This window comes from Hypanus sabinus, unplaced genomic scaffold (genome assembly GCF_030144855.1).
Source record: "Hypanus sabinus isolate sHypSab1 unplaced genomic scaffold, sHypSab1.hap1 scaffold_1488, whole genome shotgun sequence".
In the NCBI taxonomy this organism is placed as follows: Eukaryota; Metazoa; Chordata; class Chondrichthyes; order Myliobatiformes; family Dasyatidae; genus Hypanus; species Hypanus sabinus.
The window spans coordinates 63198-83924 of NW_026779562.1; the positions used below are offsets into that span (position 1 = coordinate 63198).

The 20727-nt window shown below is 58.1% G+C and overlaps 1 protein-coding gene across 6 annotated transcripts; it reads left to right on the top strand.

The window, feature by feature from the left end:
• Window positions 1-1048: 1048 nt before the first annotated feature.
• Window positions 1049-18340, top strand: LOC132387024 (uncharacterized). 6 transcript variants are annotated; one of them, XM_059959386.1, is made up of 2 exons: window positions 1049-1393; window positions 17554-18340. In XM_059959386.1, the coding sequence occupies exon 2, from the start codon at window positions 17565-17567 to the stop codon at window positions 18225-18227; it is 663 nt and encodes a 220-aa protein (XP_059815369.1). In that variant the 5' UTR covers window positions 1049-1393; window positions 17554-17564; the 3' UTR covers window positions 18228-18340. The 6 variants fall into 6 exon arrangements, with proteins under 6 accessions (XP_059815369.1, XP_059815372.1, XP_059815373.1 ...); XM_059959389.1 differs by lacking the exon at window positions 1049-1393 and adding an exon at window positions 1613-1690; XM_059959390.1 differs by lacking the exon at window positions 1049-1393 and adding an exon at window positions 2505-2599.
• The last annotated feature ends 2387 nt before the right edge of the window (window positions 18341-20727 follow it).

The window sequence follows — 20727 nt, forward strand, 5'->3', positions numbered from 1 at the left end:
CAGGCCCGGAGCCGTCAAACACTCTTCACCTGACAGACCGTTCAATCCTGGAATCATATTGATGAACCTCCCCTGTCCCCTCTCCAGTGTCAGCACATCCTTTCTCAGTTCGGGGCCCAAAACTGCTCACGATACCCCAAGCGAGGCGTCGCCAGTACGTTACAAAGCCTGGACATTACATCCTTGCTCTTATATTCCAGTCTGCTGGAAATGAATGCTAACATGGCGTCTGCTGCCTCTCTCCCTTCTTGCAGAGCGGAGTGACATTTGCCAGCTTTCCAGTCTCCTTGCACGATCGCCTCCAGCATCCTTTCAGCCACCCCTTCCAGAACCCTGAGGGAGGGGTTTAACCGTCTGGTCCAGGAGACTTATCCGCATTCAAGCCTTTCAGTCTTCTCTCCAGTCATGGTAACTTCACGGGCAATTCCGCCACACTGCTGGCCGTTCCCTTGTCCCCCATTACTCCCTCCCTGGCGCTCCAATGTCCTCTCCCGCCTCTACTTTTCACTTCGCGCATCTTCTGCTGTCCTCTTTAATACTTCTGGCGAGCCCTGTTTACCCTCCTCATGAGTTTTTTTCACTCGGTTCTTGAAACCCTCGAACTTCCCGCAGGTTTCCCCCTCTATCAGATGCCCTCTGGTTGGCTGGGACCTCCCTTGTCAGCCGTGGCTGTGTCATCTCTCCTTTTTCCCCTTTGGGATGCGCCTCCCAGAGATTCCAGCCGGTGCTCAGGCTGCTCTCCCGGGCCCCTGCAATTCCCCCTCCTGGCACATCTCCCTTCACCCTCTCGCCCCCCGATTCCCATCATAGTCTGACCGCGCTCCCTCAGCGTTTCCGGTCCAGGACGGCCGCTCTGAAAATCTGCCCCGTCGGCACTCTAAAAACCCCCTTCCCGGAATCCAGCACCAACCTGGCACCTGCCCCCTTGGCCTGCTTCTTCAGCCTCCTGTGCAAATTGCAGACCCGCACCCGCAACTGCTGTGGTCCTGGGGCGAGGGGGCGAGCTGAGACGTTTTGGGGGGAGGGGGTATCTGCTGCCCTAATGCGGGGGACGAGGAGCTGCGCACGCCGTCTCCAGCTCAATGTTTCAGAGAAGCTTGGACGGTGGGAGCCTAGCACAGACTAGACGGGCCGAAGGGCCTGTCCCTGCAGAAAGCCGCACGCAGACCTGGAGCATGGGTGCAGACTGCACGCCCGTTGCTCGGCTCGCTTTGGTAACCACAGCAGGCAGGCTGGCTGCGATCAGAGGCGCCGGGGGACACACAGGAAGCCGGGAGGGTGTCGCTCAAACGCCTCCCCCAGCGCTCGCCGCAGTCGAGGCAAAAGCGCGGAGCTGGTCGTGCACTCGCCTGCAGCCCCGACATCGCTCCGAGCCCGGGAGGGTCTGTGTCTGGTGAGTCCCGAGGTGTGAGTGAGTCAGTGGCCCTCCTTCCCTCTCCCTCCCGATCCCACCCTCAGCCCCTCTCCCCTGGCCCCACACCCCCTCTCCCTCCCTATCCCACCCTCAGCCCCTCTCCCCTGGCCCCACACCCTCTCTCCCTCCCTATCCCACCCTCAGCCCCTCTCCCCTGGCCCCACACCCCCTCTCCCTCCCTATCCCACCCTCAGCCCCTCTCCCTCCCTATCGGAGCTGGTCGTGTACTCGCCTGCAGCCCCGACATCGCTCCGAGCCCGGGAGGGTCTGTGTCTGGTGAGTCCCGAGGTGTGAGTCAGTGGCCCTCCTTCCCTCTCCCTCCCGATCCCACCCTCAGCCCCTCTCCCCTGGCCCCACACCCTCTCTCCCTCCCGGTCCCACCCTCAGCCCCTCTCCCCTGGCCCCACACCCCCTCTCCCTCCCTCTCCCTCCCGGTCCCAACCTCTCTCCCTCCCGGTCCCACCCTCAGCCCCTCTCCCTCCCTATCGGAGCTGGTCGTGCACTCGCCTGCAGCCCCGACATCGCTCCGAGCCCGGGAGGGTCTGTGTCTGGTGAGTCCCCGACCGTGAGTCAGTGGCCCTCCTTCCCTCTCCCTCCCGATCCCACCCTCAGCCCCTCTCCCCTGGCCCCACACCCCCTCTCCCTCCCTATCCCACCCTCAGCCCCTCTCCCCTGGCCCCACACCCTCTCTCCCTCCCTATCCCACCCTCAGCCCCTCTCCCCTGGCCCCACACCCTCTCTCCCTCCCTATCGGAGCTGGTCGTGCACTCGCCTGCAGCCCCGACATCGCTCCGAGCCCGGGAGGGTCTGTGTCTGGTGAGTCCCGAGGTGTGAGTGAGTCAGTGGCCCTCCTTCCCTCTCCCTCCCTATCCCACCCTCAGCCCCTCTCCCCTGGCCCCACACCCCCTCTCCCTCCCTATCCCACCCTCAGCCCCTCTCCCCTGGCCCCACACCCTCTCTCCCTCCCTATCCCACCCTCATCCCCTCTCCCCTGGCCCCACACCCTCTCTCCCTCCCTATCCCACCCTCAGCCCCTCTCCCCTGGCCCCACACCCTCTCTCCCTCCCGGTCCCACCCTCAGCCCCTCTCCCCTGGCCCCTCAGCCCCTCTCCCTCCCTATCGGAGCTGGTCGTGCACTCGCCTGCAGCCCCGACATCGCTCCGAGCCCGGGAGGGTCTGTGTCTGGTGAGTCCCCGACCGTGAGTCAGTGGCCCTCCCTCCCTCTCCCTCCCGGTCCCACCCTCAGCCCCTCTCCCCTGGCCCCACACCCCCTCTCCCTCCCTATCCCACCCTCAGCCCCTCTCCCCTGGCCCCACACCCTCTCTCCCTCCCTATCCCACCCTCATCTCCCCTGGCCCCTCAGCCCCTCTCCCTCCCTATCGGAGCTGGTCGTGCACTCGCCTGCGGCCCCGACATCGCTCCGAGCCCGGGAGGGTCTGTGTCTGGTGAGTCCCGAGGTGTGAGTGAGTCAGTGGCCCTCCTTCCCTCTCCCTCCCGATCCCACCCTCAGCCCCACACCCTCTCTCCCTCCCGGTCCCACCCTCAGCCCCTCTCCCCTGGCCCCACACCCTCTCTCCCTCCCGGTCCCACCCTCAGCCCCTCTCCCCTGGCCCCACACCCTCTCTCCCTCCCGGTCCCACCCTCAGCCCCACACCCTCTCTCCCTCCCGATCCCACCCTCAGCCCCACACCCTCTCTCCCTCCCGATCCCACCCTCAGCCCCACACCCTCTCTCCCTCCCGGTCCCACCCTCAGCCCCTCTCCCCTGGCCCCACACCCTCTCTCCCTCCCGGTCCCACCCTCAGCCCCTCTCCCCTGGCCCCACACCCTCTCTCCCTCCCGGTCCCACCCTCAGCCCCACACCCTCTCTCCCTCCCGGTCCCACCCTCAGCCCCACACCCTCTCTCCCTCCCGGTCCCACCCTCAGCCCCCCTGGCCCCACACCCTCTCTCCCTCCCGATCCCACCCTCAGCCCCACACCCTCTCTCCCTCCCGATCCCACCCTCAGCCCCACACCCCCTCTCCCTCCCGGTCCCACCCTCAGCCCCCCTGGCCCCACATCCTCTCTCCCTCCCTATCCCACCCTCATCCCCCCTGGCCCCACACCCTCTCTCCCTCCCTATCCCACCCTCATCCCCCCTGGCCCCTCAGCCCCTCTCCCTCCCTATCGGAGCTGGTCGTGTACTCGCCTGCAGACCCGACATCGCTCCGAGCCCGGGAGGGTCTGTGTCTGGTGAGTCCCGAGGTGTGAGTGAGTCAGTGGCCCTCCCTCCCTCTCCCTCCCGGTCCCAACCTCAGCCCCTCTCCCCTGGCCCCACACCCTCTCTCCCTCCCTATCCCACCCTCAGCCCCTCTCCCCTGGCCCCACACCCTCTCTCCCTCCCGGTCCCACCCTCAGCCCCTCTCCCCTGGCCCCACACCCTCTCTCCCTCCCGGTCCCACCCTCAGCCCCTCTCCCCTGGCCCCACACCCTCTCTCCCTCCCTATCCCACCCTCAGCCCCTCTCCCCTGGCCCCACACCCTCTCTCCCTCCCGGTCCCACAGCCCCTCTCCACTGGCCCCACACCCTCTCTCCCTCCCTATCCCACCCTCATCCCCTCTCCCCTGGCCCCACACCCCCTCTCCCTCCCTATCCCATCTTCCTGCCTCTCCTTTTCTCACCCTCCCACTCAAGCTACCTCCCCGACTCACTCTCTCTGTTCCTCTCCCTCCTTCCTATGCGACCCTCCCTTCCTCTCCTCCTTCCACTAACTTTCCCTCCATTCCTCCCTTCTGTGCTCCGTCCCTCCAGCCAGCTCCCTCCCTCCCTCCCTCCTTCCTTCCCTCAGCACTCGCCTCCCTTCCAACAACACCGGGTCCCCTTGCTCTCCTCCGTCTGCCCCTCTCTCTCGGGTTCCTGCCCCAGTGAGAGATTGAGTGAGAGTGAAAATGATTGAAAGAGTGTGAGAGAGAGAGAGAGAGAGAGAGAGAGGGGGAGAGGGGGGGGAAAAAAGAGATGGGGGTTTGAGAGCGAGCGAGGCAGAGAGAGTGAACGGGGTGGGGGTGGCGATATGGCTGGGATTCATGCACCCCATTACAGCCCAGTGACCCCTGGGTTAGGGAGAGAGGGGTAATGATTCGGGGGGGTTCCTGCCCAGTGACCCCTGGGTTAGGGAGGGAGGGGTGATGGAGATTCGGGGGGGCTTCCTGCCCAGTGACCCCTGGGTTAGAGAGGGAGGGGTGATGGAGATTTGGGGGGGCTTCCTGCCCAGTGACCCCTGGGTTAGAGAGAGAGGGGTGATGGAGATTCGGGGGGGCTTCCTGCCCAGTGACCCCTGGGTTAGAGAGGGAGGGGTGATGGAGATTCGGGGGGGGCTTCCTGCCCAGTGACCCCTGGGTTAGAGAGAGAGGGGTGATGGAGATTCGGGGGGGCTTCCTGCCCAGTGACCCCTGGGTTAGAGAGGGAGGGATGATGGAGATTTGGGGGGGCTTCCTGCCCAGTGACCCCTGGGTTAGAGAGAGAGGGGTGATGGAGATTCGGGGGGGCTTCCTGCCCAGTGACCCCTGGGTTAGAGAGGGAGGGGTGATGGAGATTCGTGGGGGGCTTCCTGCCCAGTGACCCCTGGGTTAGAGAGAGAGGGGTGATGATTCGGGGGGTTCCTGCCCAGTGACCCCTGGGTTAGTGAGGGAGGGGTGATGGAGATTCGGGGGGGCTTCCTGCCCAGTGACCCCTGGGTTAGAGAGAGAGGGGTGATGGAGATTCGGGGGGGGGCTTCCTGCCCAGTGACCCCTGGGTTAGAGAGAGAGGGGTGATGGAGATTCGGGGGGGGGGGTTCCTGTCCAGTGACCCCTGGGTTAGAGAGGGAGGGGTGATGGAGATTCGAGGGGGGCTTCCTGCCCAGTGACCCCTGGGTTAGGGAGGGAGGGGTGATGGAGATTCGGGGGGGGGCTTCCTGCCCAGTGACCCCTGGGTTAGGGAGGGAGGGGTGATGGAGATTCGGGGGGGGGCTTCCTGCCCAGTGACCCCTGGGTTAGTGAGGGAGGGGTGATGGAGATTCAGGGGGGGGGGGTTCCTGTCCAGTGACCCCTGGGTTAGAGAGGGTGATGGAGATTTGGGGGGGCTTCCTGCCCAGTGACCCCTGGGTTAGAGAGGGAGGGGTGATGGAGATTTGGGGGGGCTTCCTGCCCAGTGACCCCTGGGTTAGTGAGGGAGGGGTGATGGAGATTCGGGGGGGCTTCCTGCCCAGTGACCCCTGGGTTAGAGAGGGAGGGGTGATGGAGATTTGGGGGGGCTTCCTGCCCAGTGACCCCTGGGTTAGTGAGGGAGGGGTGATGGAGATTCGGGGGGGCTTCCTGCCCAGTGACCCCTGGGTTAGGGAGGGAGGGGTGATGGAGATTCGGGGGGGCTTCCTGCCCAGTGACCCCTGGGTTAGAGAGGGAGGGGTGATGGAGATTTGGGGGGGCTTCCTGCCCAGTGACCCCTGGGTTAGTGAGGGAGGGGTGATGGAGATTCGGGGGGGCTTCCTGCCCAGTGACCCCTGGGTTAGGGAGGGAGGGGTGATGGAGATTCGGGGGGGCTTCCTGCCCAGTGACCCCTGGGTTAGTGAGGGAGGGGTGATGGAGATTCAGGGGGGGGGGGGTTCCTGCCCAGTGACCCCTGGGTTAGTGAGGGAGGGGTGATGGAGATTCGGGGGGGGGGGGTTCCTGTCCAGTGACCCCTGGGTTAGAGAGGGAGGGGTGATGGAGATTCGGGGGTGGCTTCCTGCCCAGTGACCCCTGGGTTAGAGAGAGAGGGGTGATGATTCGGGGGGGCTTCCTGCCCAGTGACCCCTGGGTTAGTGAGGGAGGGGTGATGGAGATTCGGGGGGGCTTCCTGCCCAGTGACCCCTGGGTTAGGGAGGGAGGGGTGATGGAGATTCGGGGGGGCTTCCTGCCCAGTGACCCCTGGGTTAGTGAGGGAGGGGTGATGGAGATTCAGGGGGGGGGTTCCTGTCCAGTGACCCCTGGGTTAGAGAGAGAGGGGTGATGGAGATTCGGGGGGGGGGGGTTCCTGTCCAGTGACCCCTGGGTTAGAGAGGGAGGGGTGATGGAGATTTGGGGGGGGGGTTCCTGCCCAGTGACCCCTGGGTTAGTGAGGGAGGGGTGATGGAGATTCGGGGGGGGGGTTCCTGTCCAGTGACCCCTGGGTTAGAGAGAGAGGGGTGATGGAGATTCAGGGGGGGGGGTTCCTGTCCAGTGACCCCTGGGTTAGAGAGGGAGGGGTGATGGAGATTCAGGGGGGGGGGTTCCTGTCCAGTGACCCCTGGGTTAGAGAGGGAGGGGTGATGGAGATTCAGGGGGGGGGGGTTCCTGTCCAGTGACCCCTGGGTTAGAAAGGGTGATGGAGATTTGGGGGGGGGTGTTTCCTGTCCAGTGACCCCTGGGTTAGAGAGGGAGGGGTGATGGAGATTTGGGGGGGGGTGTTTCCTGTCCAGTGACCCCTGGGTTAGAGAGGGAGGGGTGATGGAGATTCGGGGGGGGGGGTTTCCTGTCCAGTGACCACTGGGTTAGTGAGGGAGGGGTGATGGAGATTCGGGGGGGCTTCCTGTCCAGTGACCCCTGGGTTAGAGAGGGAGGGGTGATGGAGATTCGGGGGGGCTTCCTGTCCAATGACCTCTGGGTTAGGGAGGGAGGGGTGATGGAGATTCGGGGGGGGGGTCCTATCCAGTGACCCCTGGGTTAGTGAGGGAGGGGTGATGGAGATTCGGGGGGGGTTTCCTGTCCAGTGACCCCTGGGTTAGAGAGGGAGGGGTGATGGAGATTCAGGGGGGGCTTCCTGCCCAGTGACCCCTGGGTTAGTGAGGGAGGGGTGATGGAGATTCGGGGGGGGTTTCCTGCCCAGTGACCCCTGGGTTAGAGAGGGAGGGGTGATGGAGATTTGGGGGGGCTTCCTGTCCAGTGACCCCTGGGTTAGAGAGGGAGGGGTGATGGGATTTGGAGGAGATGTCAGGGGTAAGTTATTTCACTCAGAGAGTGGTGAGTGCGTGGAATGGGCTGCTGGTGACGGTGGTGGAGGGGGATACGCTAGGGGCTTTTAAGAGACTGCTGGATCGGTACATGGAGCTGAGAAAAATAGAGGCTAGGGGTGATCCTGGTAATTTCTAAGGTGGGGACGTGTTCGGCACAACTTTATAGGCTGAAGGGCCTGTATTGGCTGTGGGTTTCTTATAGTGGGGAGTCTTGGACCAGAGGACACAGATAGAGTGGATGTGGAGAGGATGTTTCCTATAGTGAGGGAGTCTAGGACCAGAGGACACAGGTAGAGTGGATGTGGAGAGGATGTTTCCTGTAGTGGGGGAGTCTTGGACCAGAGGACACAGATAGAGAGGATGTGGAGAGGATGTTTCCTGTAGTCGGGGAGTCTAGGACCAGAGGACACAGATAGTGGGTGTGGAGAGGATGTTTCCTGTAGTGGGGGAGTCTAGGACCAGAGGACACAGATAGAGTGAATGTGGAGAGGATGTTTCCTATAGTGGGGGAGTCTAGGACCAGAGGACACAGAGAGAGAGGATGTGGAGAGGATGTTTCCTGTAGTGGGGGAGTCTAGGACCAGAGGACACAGATAGTGGGTGTGGAGAGGATGTTTCCTGTAGTGGGGGAGTCTAGGACCAGAGGACACAGATAGAGAGGATGTGGAGAGGATGTTTCCTGTAGTGGGGGAGTCTAGGACCAGAGGACACAGATAGTGGGTGTGGAGAGGATGTTTCCTGTAGTGGGGGAGTCTTGGACCAGAGGACACAGATAGAGAGGATGTGGAGAGGATGTTTCCTGTAGTGGGGGAGTCTAGGACCAGAGGACACAGATAGTGGGTGTGGAGAGGATGTTTCCTGTAGTGGGGGAGTCTAGGACCAGAGGACACAGATAGAGTGAATGTGGAGAGGATGTTTCCTATAGTGGGGGAGTCTAGGACCAGAGGACACAGAGAGAGTGGATGTGGAGAGGATGTTTCCTATAGTGGGGGAGTCTAGGACCAGAGGACACAGATAGAGTGGATGTGGAGAGGATGTTTCCTGTAGTGGGGGTGTCTAGGACCAGAGGACACAGATAGAGTGGATGTGGAGAGGATGTTTCCTGTAGATGGGGGTGTCTTGGAACAGCGGACACGGTCAGACATCTACGTGTTTGGTGTGATACTGTGATCTGGCGACATTTGGAAAGACTCACCTGAGAGAGGGAAAGCACAGGGTTTCTAATGTCCCAAGACTTTGTCGTTCGGATGCGGTGGGCGAGGGGGGGTGGAGGGCAGCCAGTGGTCGAGGTTAGTCTCGGTGTGGGACGGGGCATCAGCGAGGTCACGGCGTGCTTCAGGAGTGTGGAGAACAGCAAGTGAAGCTGGTTCGGGGCTGGCCCGTCCGCCTTTCGTTGGGTTCGTCCGGCTCGATGCCGGGCTGGTCGAGTCCGGTGCTGGGAGAGGACCGGAGCGTGTCACTGGTGCTTTGGAGAATTCAAACGCCTGGTGTCGGGACCGGAGACTCGGGCCGAGCCGGTTCTGGCCCGCGACGTTCTGCTCCGCTAAGGCTGAGGCTCCGACTGCTCCCGGCCTCGGGCGGGGTTACCCGACCGCTCCCGGCCTCGGGCGGGGTTACCCGACCGCTCCCGGCCTCGGGCGGGGTTACCCGACCGCTCCCGGCCTCGGGCGGGGTTACCCGACCGCTCCCGGCCTCGGGCGGGGTTACCCGACCGCTCCCGGCCTCGGGCGGGGTTACCCGACCGCTCCCGGCCTCGGGCGGGGTTACCCGACCGCTCCCGGCCTCGGGCGGGGTTACCCGACCGCTCCCGGCCTCGGGCGGGGTTACCCGACCGCTCCCGGCCTCGGGCGGGGTTACCCGACCGCTCCCGGCCTCTTGGGTTTCTTGTTGCCGTTAAGCTGACAAATCTGACGGTTGCCTTATTTATCCGGAGGGTGGTGAATCTGTGGACTTTGTTGCCACGTTCTGGGTCGTTGGGTGTATTTAAGGCAGAGATTGATAGGTCCCTGATTGGACGTGGCATCAACAGTGATGGGGAGAAGGCCCAGGCCTGGGGTTGTGGAGGGGAGAATAAAAGGATCGGCCATGATTGAACGGTGGAGCAGATTCGATGGGCCAGACGGCCCAATTTTGCCCCTGCGTCTCTCTCATGGTCTTATCAATGTCGTTATAAAGAAGGCAAGACAGCAGCTATAGTTCATTAGGAGTTTGAAGAGTTTTGGCACGTCAACGAACACACTCAAAAACCTCTATAATTGTACCGTGGAGTGCTTTCTGACAGGCTGCATCACTGTCTGGTATGGGGGGGGTGGGGGCTACTGCACAGGACCGAAAGAAGCTGCAGAGGGTTGTAAATCTAGTCAGCTCCATCTTGGGCACCAGCCTACAAAGTTCCCAGGACATCTTCAGGAAGCGGAGTCTCAGAAAGGCCGCGTCCATTATTAAGGACCCCCAGCACCCAGGGCATGCCCTTTTCTCTCTGTTACCATCAGGGAGGGGGTACAGGAGCCTGAAGGCACACACTCAGCGATTCAGGAACAACTTCTTCCCCTCTGCCGTCCAGTTCGAGATGGACGTTGAATGCATGGACACTACCTCACTTTTTTTAATATACACTATTTCTGTTTTTGCACATTTTAAAAAAATATTCAATATACATAATTGATATACTTGTCTATTTATCATTATGTTTTATTTTATTTATTATTATTTTTTCTCTCTATGCTGGATTATGTATTGCATTGAACTGCTGCGGCTAAGTTAACAAATTTCACGTCACGCGCCAGTGATGAAAACCTGATTCTGATTGTTCGTAAACACGAGCAGATCTGGAAATTCAGGCAACACGCACAGAATGCCGGTGGAACGCAGCAGGCCGGGCAGGGAGAGATGCTGCGATCCACCGGCATTTTGCCTGATTCCGTGACGAGGACTGTACCTGGAACTTTGAAATGTCGAGGGGCGGGCAGCGCGGTCAGAGCCGTGGAATAAACACCGTGCTTTCAGTCAGCTGCGGGGCTCCAGGTGGCAGATGAAGGAACACCCCGTGGAAATATGTGACCGTGGGAGACCTCGACTTCCCCAGCACCGGGTGGAACTTCCTTCCGTTGCTGGGGATGTGGGGAAGCTCTGAGTCCTGCCTCTCGTTTCCACCGCGGACGTGGGACCCCCGCGGCATTGTCCAGGACTTCCAGCCAGAGGGCTGAGGACCTTGCACAGAGGCGTATTTGTAAACGGTGACCAGAGATTGGCTTTATAAACCTGGTGGGAACCAATGATGTCGGGAATAGTGAGGGTGGAGTGCCACGCCAGGGGGCAGAGAAGGCGTGCCAGGGGCAGTGGGCAGATGTACCCATCCCTGAGACAACAGGCAAGGTCATTTGACAAGGTACCCCACGCAAGGCTTATTGAGAAAGTAAGGAGGCATGGGATCCAAGGGGACATTGCTTTGTGGATCCAGAACTGGCTTGCCCACAGAAGGCAAAGAGTGGTTGTAGACGGGTCATATTCTACATGGAGGTCGGTGACCAGTGGTGTTCCACTGGAATCTGTTCTGGGACCCTTACTCTTCGTGGTTTTTATAAATGACCTGGATGAGGAAGTGGAGGGATGGGTTAGTAAATTTGCTGATGACACAAGGTTGGGGGAGTTGTGGATAGTGTGGAGGGCTGTCAGAGGTTACAGTGGGACATTGATAGGATGCAAAACTGGGCTGAGAAGTGGCAGATGGAGTTTTACCCAGATAAGTGTGAGGTGGTTCATTTTGGTCGGTCAAATATGATGGCAGAATATAGTATTGATGGTAAGACTCTTGGCAGTGTGGAGGATCAGAGGGATCCTGGGCACTCAAAGCAGCTGCGCAGGTTGACTCTGTGGTTAAGAAGGCGTACGGTGTATTGGCCTTCATCAATCGTGGAACTGAATTTAGGAGCCGAGAGGTAATGTTGCAGCTATGTAGGACCCTGGTCAGACCCCACTCGGAGTACTGTGCTCAGTTCTGGTCGCCTCACTACAGGAAGGATGTGGAAGCCATAGAAAGGGTGCAGAGGAGATTTACAAGGATGTTGCCTGGATTGGGGAGCATGCCTTATGAGAATAGGTTGAGTGAACTCGGCCTTTTCTCCTTGGAGTGACGGAGGATGAGAGGTGACCTGATAGAGGTGTATAAGATGACGAGAGGCATTGATCGTGTGGGTAGTCAGAGGCTTTTCCCCAGGGATGAAATGGCTAGCACGAGAGGGCACAGTTTTTAGGTGTGGGGGAGCAGTTACAGAGGAGATGTCTGGGGTAAGTTATTTCACTCAGAGAGTGGTGATTGTGTGGAATGGGCTGCCGGTGACGGTGGTGGAGGGGGATACGACAGGGGCTTTTAAGAGACTCCTGGACAGGTACATGGAGCTCAGAAAAATGGAGGGCTGTGGGTAACCTGTGGTAATTTCTGAGGTAAGGACATGTTTGGCACAGCATTGTGGGCCAAAGGGCCTGTATTGTGCTGTAGGTTTTCTATGTTTCTATTTGATTATAGGAAAGATGTCAACAAAATAGAGAGAGTACAGAGGAGATTTACTAGAATGTTACCTGGGTTTCAGCACCTAAGTTACAGGGAAAGATTGAACAAGTTAGGTCTTTATTCTTTGGAGCGTAGAAGGTTGAGGGGGGACTTGATAGAGGTATTTAAAATGATGAGGGGGATAGATAGAGTTGACGTGGATAGGCTTTTTCCATTGAGAGTAGGGGAGATTCAAACAAGAGGACATGAGTTGAGAGTTAGGGGGCAAAAGTTTGAGGTAACATGAGGGGGAACTTCTTTACTCAGAGAGTGGTAGCTGTGTGGAACGAGCTTCCAGTAGAAGTGGTAGAGGCAGGTTCGGTATTGTCATTTAAAGTAAAATTGGATAGGTATATGGACAGGAAAGGAGTGGAGGGTTATGGGCTGAGTGCGGGCCGGTGGGACTAGGTGAGAGTAAGGTTTCGGCACGGACTAGAAGGGCCGAGATGGCCTGTTTCCGTGCTGTGATTGTTATCTGGTTCCTATGATTGTAAACAATCGGTTTATTGATCATTACAGAATGTCTTTCTGGTGCTTCCCGGCCCTCCCCTCTCCATTCCTCTTTTCCCAACCTTGATTCCCCCTCCCTGTCCCTGTCCCACAATACAGATCCATATCTGAACCACGTTTATCATTTCCCGCATTCGTCATGAAACTTGTTTTTGCTTGCAATGGTACAGCGCAATATATCAATGACTACAGGACTGTGCAAAAGTCTTCGGCAGCCGAGCTGTGTCTGTGCGTGCTTTGGGGAGCACTTAGGAGACGGTGACTTCTCCCATACCCCTGAAGGTTGATAGAGGAGGCGGTAAGGGAGAAGCACTTAACTATGTGCAGGGTAAACTGTGATGCTCTTAGGCCGGGACCTGGGAGCGTAAATTGGAAAGAAATGCTCTCGGAAAATGGGTGTGGAGGTTGTTCAGGGAGCACCTGCGTGGGGTTCTGGGTGGGTTCGTCCCACTGAGGTGGGGGCAAGAATGGTGGGGCAAAGGAACAAGAGATGTGGGGCTTCCAGTCACTGCCGGGTCTGCAGCTATAAAGATTGAATAGGTTTGGACTTTATTCCTGGGAATGGAGGAGATTTGATAACGGAATTCAGATTCAGGAGGGGTACCGACAGGGTAAATGCAAGCAGGCTTTTTCCACCCTCAGGTGGGACGACAACCAGAGGTCAGGGGTTAAGGGTGAAAGGTGGGAGGTTTAAGGGGAACGTGAGGGGAGACGTCTTCACTCAGAGGTGAGGGTGAGGGTGTGGGAGGAGCTGCCGGCACAAGTGCTGTATGCGAGCCCCAATCCAACGCTGAAGAGAAGTTTGGATGAGGACACGGACGGGAGGGGTGTGGTGCCGGTGCAGGTCGATGGGAGGAGGACTGTTAGATAGTTCAGCATGGACTAGACGGGCTGAAGGGTCTGTTTTTTATACTGTACTTTTCGATGACTCTACACGTCACCGTATCATGAAGTCGTAGAAATCTACAGCATGTGACAGGCCCTTCGGCCCACAATATCGTGCCAGCCATGTAACCTACCCTAGAAACTGCCTGGAATTTCCCTGGCGTCTTGCTCTCAATTTCTCTCAGCTCCATGTATCTATCCAGGAGTCTCTTAAAAGACCCCATCGTATCCACCTCCACCACCGCCACCAGTAGTGTCTTCCACACACCCACTGCTCTCTGCGTGAAAAACTTACCCCCGACACCCCCCTTGTAACGATTTCAAACCCCTTAAGGCTATGTCCTCTCACGCCAGCCATTTCAGCCTCTGTTGGTCCAATTCAAAGAACTTCCGGTGGGACCGGAGAAGATCACATGGAGTGAGATTGTGGCCGTGGGGGCACGGTATCGGGGCAACTGGAGTGAGATTGCGGATGTGGGGACACGGTATCGGGGCAACTGGAGTGAGATTGTGGCCGTGGGGGCACGTTATCGGGGCAACTGGAGTGAGATTGCGTCCATGGGGGCACGGTATCGGGGCAACTGGAGTGAGATTGCGGCCGTGGGGACACGGTATCGGGGCAACTGGAGTGAGATTGCGTTTGTGGGGGCACGGTATCAGGGCAACTGGAGTGAGATTGTGGCCGTGGGGGCACGGTATCGGGGCAACTGGAGTGAGATTGTGGCCGTGGGGGCACGGTATCGGGGCAACTGGAGTGAGATTGCGGCCGTGGGGACACGGTATCGGGGCAACTGGAGTGAGATTGCGTCCGTGGGGACACGGTATCGGGGCAATTGGAGTGAGATTGCGGCCGTGGGGACACGGTATCGGGGCAACTGGAGTGAGATTGTGTCCGTGGGGGCACAGTATCGGGGCAACTGGAGTGAGATTGCGGCCGTGGGGGCACGGTATCGGGGCAACTGGAGTGAGATTGCGTCCATGGGGGCACGGTATCGGGACAACTGGAGTGAGATTGTGGCCGTGGGGGCACGGTATCGGGGCAACTGGAGTGAGATTGTGGCCGTGGGGGCACGGTATCGGGACAACTGGAGTGAGATTGTGGCCGTGGGGACACGGTATCGGGGCAACTGGAGTGAGATTGCGTCCATGGGGGCACGGTATCGGGGCAACTGGAGTGAGATTGCGGCCGTGGGGACACGGTATCGGGGCAACTGGAGTGAGATTGCGTTTGTGGGGGCACGGTATCAGGGCAACTGGAGTGAGATTGTGGCCGTGGGGGCACGGTATCGGGGCAACTGGAGTGAGATTGTGGCCGTGGGGGCACGGTATCGGGGCAACTGGAGTGAGATTGCGGCCGTGGGGACACGGTATCGGGGCAACTGGAGTGAGATTGCGTCCGTGGGGACACGGTATCGGGGCAATTGGAGTGAGATTGCGGCCGTGGGGACACAGTATCGGGGCAACTGGAGTGAGATTGTGTCCGTGGGGGCACAGTATCGGGGCAACTGGAGTGAGATTGCGGCCGTGGGGACACGGTATCGGGGCAACTGGAGTGAGATTGTGGCATGTTCTTCGGGTGGATAAGTCACTAGGACCAGATGGACTACATCCCAGAGTCCTGAGGGAGGTTGTTGAAGAGATAGTGGATGCATTGGCCATGGACTCTGGCATGGTCCTGGAGGACTGGAAGAAATCGAGTGTCTCCCCGCTCTTTCAGAAGGGAGGAAGGCAAACGAAAGGAGTTGATCTGCCAGATAGCCTAACCTCAGTTGGTGGGAGAGTGTTGGAGTCCACTATCACGGACGAGGTTTCGAGGTACTTGGAGTCTAACGATAAAAGAAGTCAAAGTCAGCATGGTTTCCGTGAGGGGAAATCTTGCCCGACAAATCTGTTAGAGTTCTTTGAGGAAGTAACGAGCAGGCCGGACAAAGGAGAGGCAATGGATGTCATTGGATTCTCAAACAACACTTGATAAGGTGCCACACATGAGGCTGATCAACAGGGTAAAATCCTGTGCCGTTACAGGCCAGAAACTGGCACGGAGAGAGGAATGGCTGACAGGCAGGAGGCAGCGAGTGGGAATGAAAGGAGCCTTTTCTGTTCGGCAAACTTTGTGTGGGACTTGTCAGGCCAGCTGTCGGAGTATGGTCAACGGTTCTGGGCCCCGTATCTCCGAGAGGGTGTGTCGTCATCGGGGAGGGTCCAGGGGATTCCGGGAACGAAGGGGTTAACATATCAGGAGCGTTTGGCAGCTTTGGGCCTGGACTCACGGGAATCTAGAAGAATGCCGGGGGATCTCACTGAAACCGACCGAATGTTGAAAGGACGAGATAGGGTGGATGCGGAGAGGACGTTTCCTACGGTGGGCGAATGCTGAACTGGCGGGCACAGCTGAAAGTTAAGGGGTGACCTTTCAGAAAAGGGGTAAGGAGGAATTCTTTTCAGCCACTCTGCCAGAGATTGGGGTCCGTGGGGATAGTCAGGGCAGAAGTTGATAGATTTCCTGATTGGCCGGGGCATCAAAGGATATGGCGAGTGTCTGGAGTTGAGTGGTCAGCTGAGATGGAACGGAGGAGCAGACTCGATGGGCTGAATGGCCTAATTCAGCTCCCACGTCTGATGGAATCCGTCGATGCTGGCTGATTATGGTCGGACACTTTGGTGAACACAAGTGAAAATCATCCACAAGAGATTTTTAGCTCACGACATGTTGCAAAGTGCAAGCACTGTTGGGTAATTAAACGCATTACGTTCACCGCTCGTGACAGAGTACTGCCCAGGTCAGATACTGGCAGTCGACAGCTTCACTTATCTGGGCGGTACTCTATCACGAGCGGCGAACGTAGATGCAGAGACCAGCAACAGAATTGCCGAAGCCGGGGCCGCCTTTGGGAGTCTCCGTGTGGGAGGGGAGAGGACTCAGCCTCACCACCAAGCTGAAGGCCTACCGAGCAGTGGTTCTCACCACCCTCCTCTGTGGCAGCGAGACCCGGACTGTCGACAGCAGACACGCTGAACAGCTCAACCACTTCCACTCGAGCTGCCTCCGGGGACAAAGTCCCAGACACAGAGATCCCGGAGCGGGCTAGCACCCACCCACAGCGTCTACAGAAAGCCCCAGCCGGGTGGGCCGGCCACGTCGTCAACGCTAACGGTGACATCATTAGCCACTTGCGGAGGGAATGACGCCACGAGTTCATCGTTTGGTGAGGAAAAGTTTTTCGTGAGTGAGTTATCCGTATGGTTGTGGGCCGTTCCTGGGAGAAATCTCGTTTCAGGGCCTGTCCGGTGATGCATTTGGACGTGTCCCAAAGGGAGGGTGACTCTTAGTTAAGGTGGGTGTTGTGGCGTGAGAGAGAGAGGGGGAGTTACTGGTAGATACAACGCAGCTTCTTTATTCGTCAATGACCTGTGATGGGGCACGATATTTATCTGCTAAACACAAAGGACAATTCAAATTTGCAAGTATAGACCACACTTTCTTTTGATTTGATCCGTCCCACTGTTCCAAACTGAACCCATTTGCTATTTGCTATTTTATGTGCTTAACGTGAAGGACGATTCATATTTACAAAGTGTAGGTAAGGTTGTCTTTGAAACTACCCCCAGGCACCAGCAGCGTATTGACAGCTTTTAGGGAATGCACCGTGAAACAGAAACCCAAAGCCAGAACCCACGCTGACAGAGGTGCATTGATCTGAGGTTGGGAATCAGGCGCAGGGTCGCTGTCTTGCCACTATTGTGTTGGCTTTGTACTCTTTGTTTCAGTTACTTTCAGACTGCATTTGCTACAAGGGCGTGGTGTGAAATTAAACTGAAATAGTAACAGCAGGAACCGAGTTTCTTTTCTAAAGTTAGTCTTGTCGTTTTTATTTTGATGCCCTCTTTCTGCATTCAAAGCAGGTGATTGTCGAAGGCCCGAAGAAGCATTTCTTGCCCTAACGTGGGTGATTTTCTCCGGGCTAGAAAAACAGTCCTGAGGAAAAAACGCTTTTGTAAAAAACTTGTTGCCCAGCGTTTTAGGCTTGTCCAGGTCAAGAGGAAGAGCATCGAGGAGGGAGGGCGGAGGGAGGCTGATCCAGGGTTTTCTGTGTGTTTTCATAAGCTGACGTCTGACTCTTCTCCCTCCTGCCACCCCTTGCCCTCCCCTCCCCTCCCTCTGACTGCCCTCCGTCCTACGCCCACCCCTTCTCTCCTCTCTCCCCACAGACTGAGGGACGATGCCTCCCTGGAAGACCTGCCATGGCCTTGTCCTCGGTCTCCTGGCGTGCTTGGGTGTGACCCTGGTGACGGCTGAATCTGCGAACCATGGGGGGACAACGACTGTAAAAGTGGTCGGTCCTCCAAACCAGACGGGCCTGATCGTGGTCCTCCTGCTGGTCCTCCTGGCTCTGTTGGTGACCCTGACTGGAGCCTGGTGCAAGCTGCGGGAGTTCGGGGGCACCGGGGCCTACTACCCTTGGCAGCTGGAGAGCGGCGCCCGAGGCACCCGTCGGTGGGCCCGCATCCTGAGGTCCATCCTGCCCGGGAGGGCTTCCTCCCAGCGGGGAGACCTGGAGAGGGAGGATCTGAAGTTTGTGGATGAGGAGGACGAGGGGGAGGACGAGGACGAGCCTGGGAGTGAGGAGGAGCAGCCCAGGAGTGATGATGATGAGGAGGAGGTGGGAGGAAGCAAGTTGAGGGGGGAGGGGGAGGGGGACTCCCTCAGTGACTATTCGAGCCTCGGGGGTATCGACCTGAGGGAGAGAGCAGCCGAAGGGGACGATGAATCGCTTCCCCCTCCCTTGTCATCTCCTCGAGGGAGCCAGGTCCTGGGTGGGCTCCATTCCCTCGCTGGGTCGGCACCCTGGGGAGAGGCGGGTCAGGACGTGACGGCTCTGTGAGGGAGCAAACATATTTGTATCTTCATCGTCCTGTGGGAAGGGTTTTGCTGGGATCTTGCTGTGCAGGTGATTGCTGTGACCCAGAGGATGCTGGGGGATGGGAGGTGACCCCTGTGTTGGGGTGGGGGGGGGGTTCAGCTGTAAATAAATAAAACTCGCTGTTGCTTTAGAGAACGTGGGAGAATGTGATTGTGAACCGTCATCCCCCTCCCCTACACCCCTCCTCATCTCCATCACCCTCTCCCTCCCCTACACCCCTCCTCATCTCCATCACCCTCTCCCTCCCCTACACCCCTCCTCATCTCCGTCACCCCCTCCCTCCCCTACACCCCTCCCCATCTCCGTCACCCCCTCCCTCCCCTACACCCCTCCTCATCTCCATCACCCTCTCCCTCCCCTACACCCCTCCTCATCTCCACCCTCTCCCTCCCCTACACACCTCCCCATCCCCGTCACCCCCTCCCTCCCCTACACCCCTCCTCATCTCCACCCTCTCCCTCCCCTACACACCTCCCCATCTCCGTCACCCCTCCTTCCCCTACACCCCTCCCCGTCCCCGTCACCCCCTCCCTCCCCTACACCCCTCCTCATCTCCATCACCCTCTCCCTCCCCTACACCCCTCCCCATCCCCGTCACCCCCTCCCTCCCCTACACCCCTCCCATCTTTGCAGCCCTACCCTGGACTCCCCCACACATTGTGACTTTTCAATTGCATATCCTAAAATTAACTGAGGACACCGAGTACAGGAGTCGGGAGATCACGTCACAGTTGTACGAGACGTCGGTGAGGCTGCACTTGGAGTACTGTGTTCGGTTTTGGTCGCCCTGCTGTGGGAAAGATGCCACCGAGCTGGAAAGAGTGCGGAGGGAGATTTACGAGGATGTCGTCGGGACTCGAGGGACTGGGTTACAGAGAGAGGTCGGGCAGGTTGGGACTTTATGCCCTGGAATACAGAGGTGTATAAAACCATGTGGGGCACAGACAGGGTGAATGAACACACTTTTCCCCCCAGGGTCAGGGAATCAAGACCCAGAGGGCACAGGTGAGGGGGGAGGAGATTTAAAAGGGGATCACAAGGGAAAACTTTTTCAACCAGAGGGTGGTCCGTCTGTGGAAGGAGCTGCCGGAGGAAGTGGTCGAGGCAGGTACATTAACGACACTCGGACAGGGACACGGATAGGAAAGGTTCAGAGGGATACGGGTGGTCCGTCTGTGGAAGGAGCTGCCGGAGGAAGTGGTCGAGGCAGGTACATTAACGTCACTTGGACAGGGACACGGATAGGAAAGGTTTAGAGGGATACGGGTGGTCCGTCTGTGGAAGGAGCTGCCGGAGGAAGTGGTCGAGGCGGGTACATTAACGACACTCGGACAGGGACACGGATAGGAAAGGTTCAGAGGGATATGGGTGGTCCGTCTGTGGAAGGAGCTGCCGGAGGAAGTGGTCGAGGCGGGTACATTAACGACACTCGGACAGGGACACGGATAGGAAAGGTTTAGAGGGATATGGGTGGTCCGTCTGTGGAAGGAGCTGCCGGAGGAAGTGGTCGAGGCAGGTACATTAACGACACTCGGACAGGGACACGGATAGAGGGATATGAGCCAGATGTGGGCAAAAAGGACTGTCCTGGATGGAATCTGTGTTGGAATTATTTCTAACCTCATAACAACTATAGCACGGAAACAGGCCATCTCGGCCCTTCTAGTCCGTGCCGAACACTTACTCTCACTTAGTCCCACCAACCTGCACTCAGCCCATAACCCTCCATTCCTTTCCTGTCCATATACCTATCCAATTTTACTTTAAATGACAATACCGAACCTGCCTCTACCACTTCTACTGGAAGCTCGTTCCACACAGCTACCACTCTCTGAGTAAGGAAATTCCCCCTCGTGTTACCCTTAAACTTTTGCCCCCTAACTCCCAACTCATGTCCTCTTGTTTGAATCTCCCCTGCTGTCAATGGAAAAAGCCTATCCACGTCAACTCTGTCTATCCCCCTCATCATTTTAAATACCTCTATCAAGTCCCCCCTCAACCTTCTACGCTCCGAAGGAAGGTTGTTTGATCTGTATACGTTATACAACTACCACAGGAGAACCCGCATTAGAAAACAGATTGCCGAAGACCCAACGTGCAGAGGAAGAGAGATGAAAAGTCACGTACACAATGAAAGTAAGCAAATAGCATCCAGACAAAAGTGAGTCTATAGACACGGACAAACTCCGGGGCAGGGGCAGGGGCAGGGTTAACCCTAACCCTAACCCTGGGCCTCAGTTCAGTGCAGAGCCCAGTGATCATCCCAGAGATCTCAGACACGGACAAACTCCGGAGCAGGCCACAGCCTGGGCCTCAGTTCAGTGCAGAGCCCAGTGATCATCCCAGAGATCTCAGACACGGACAAACTCCGGGGCAGGGGCAGGGTTAACCCTAACCCTAACCCTGGGCCTCAGTTCAGTGCAGAGCCCAGTGATCATCCCAGAGATCTCAGACACGGACA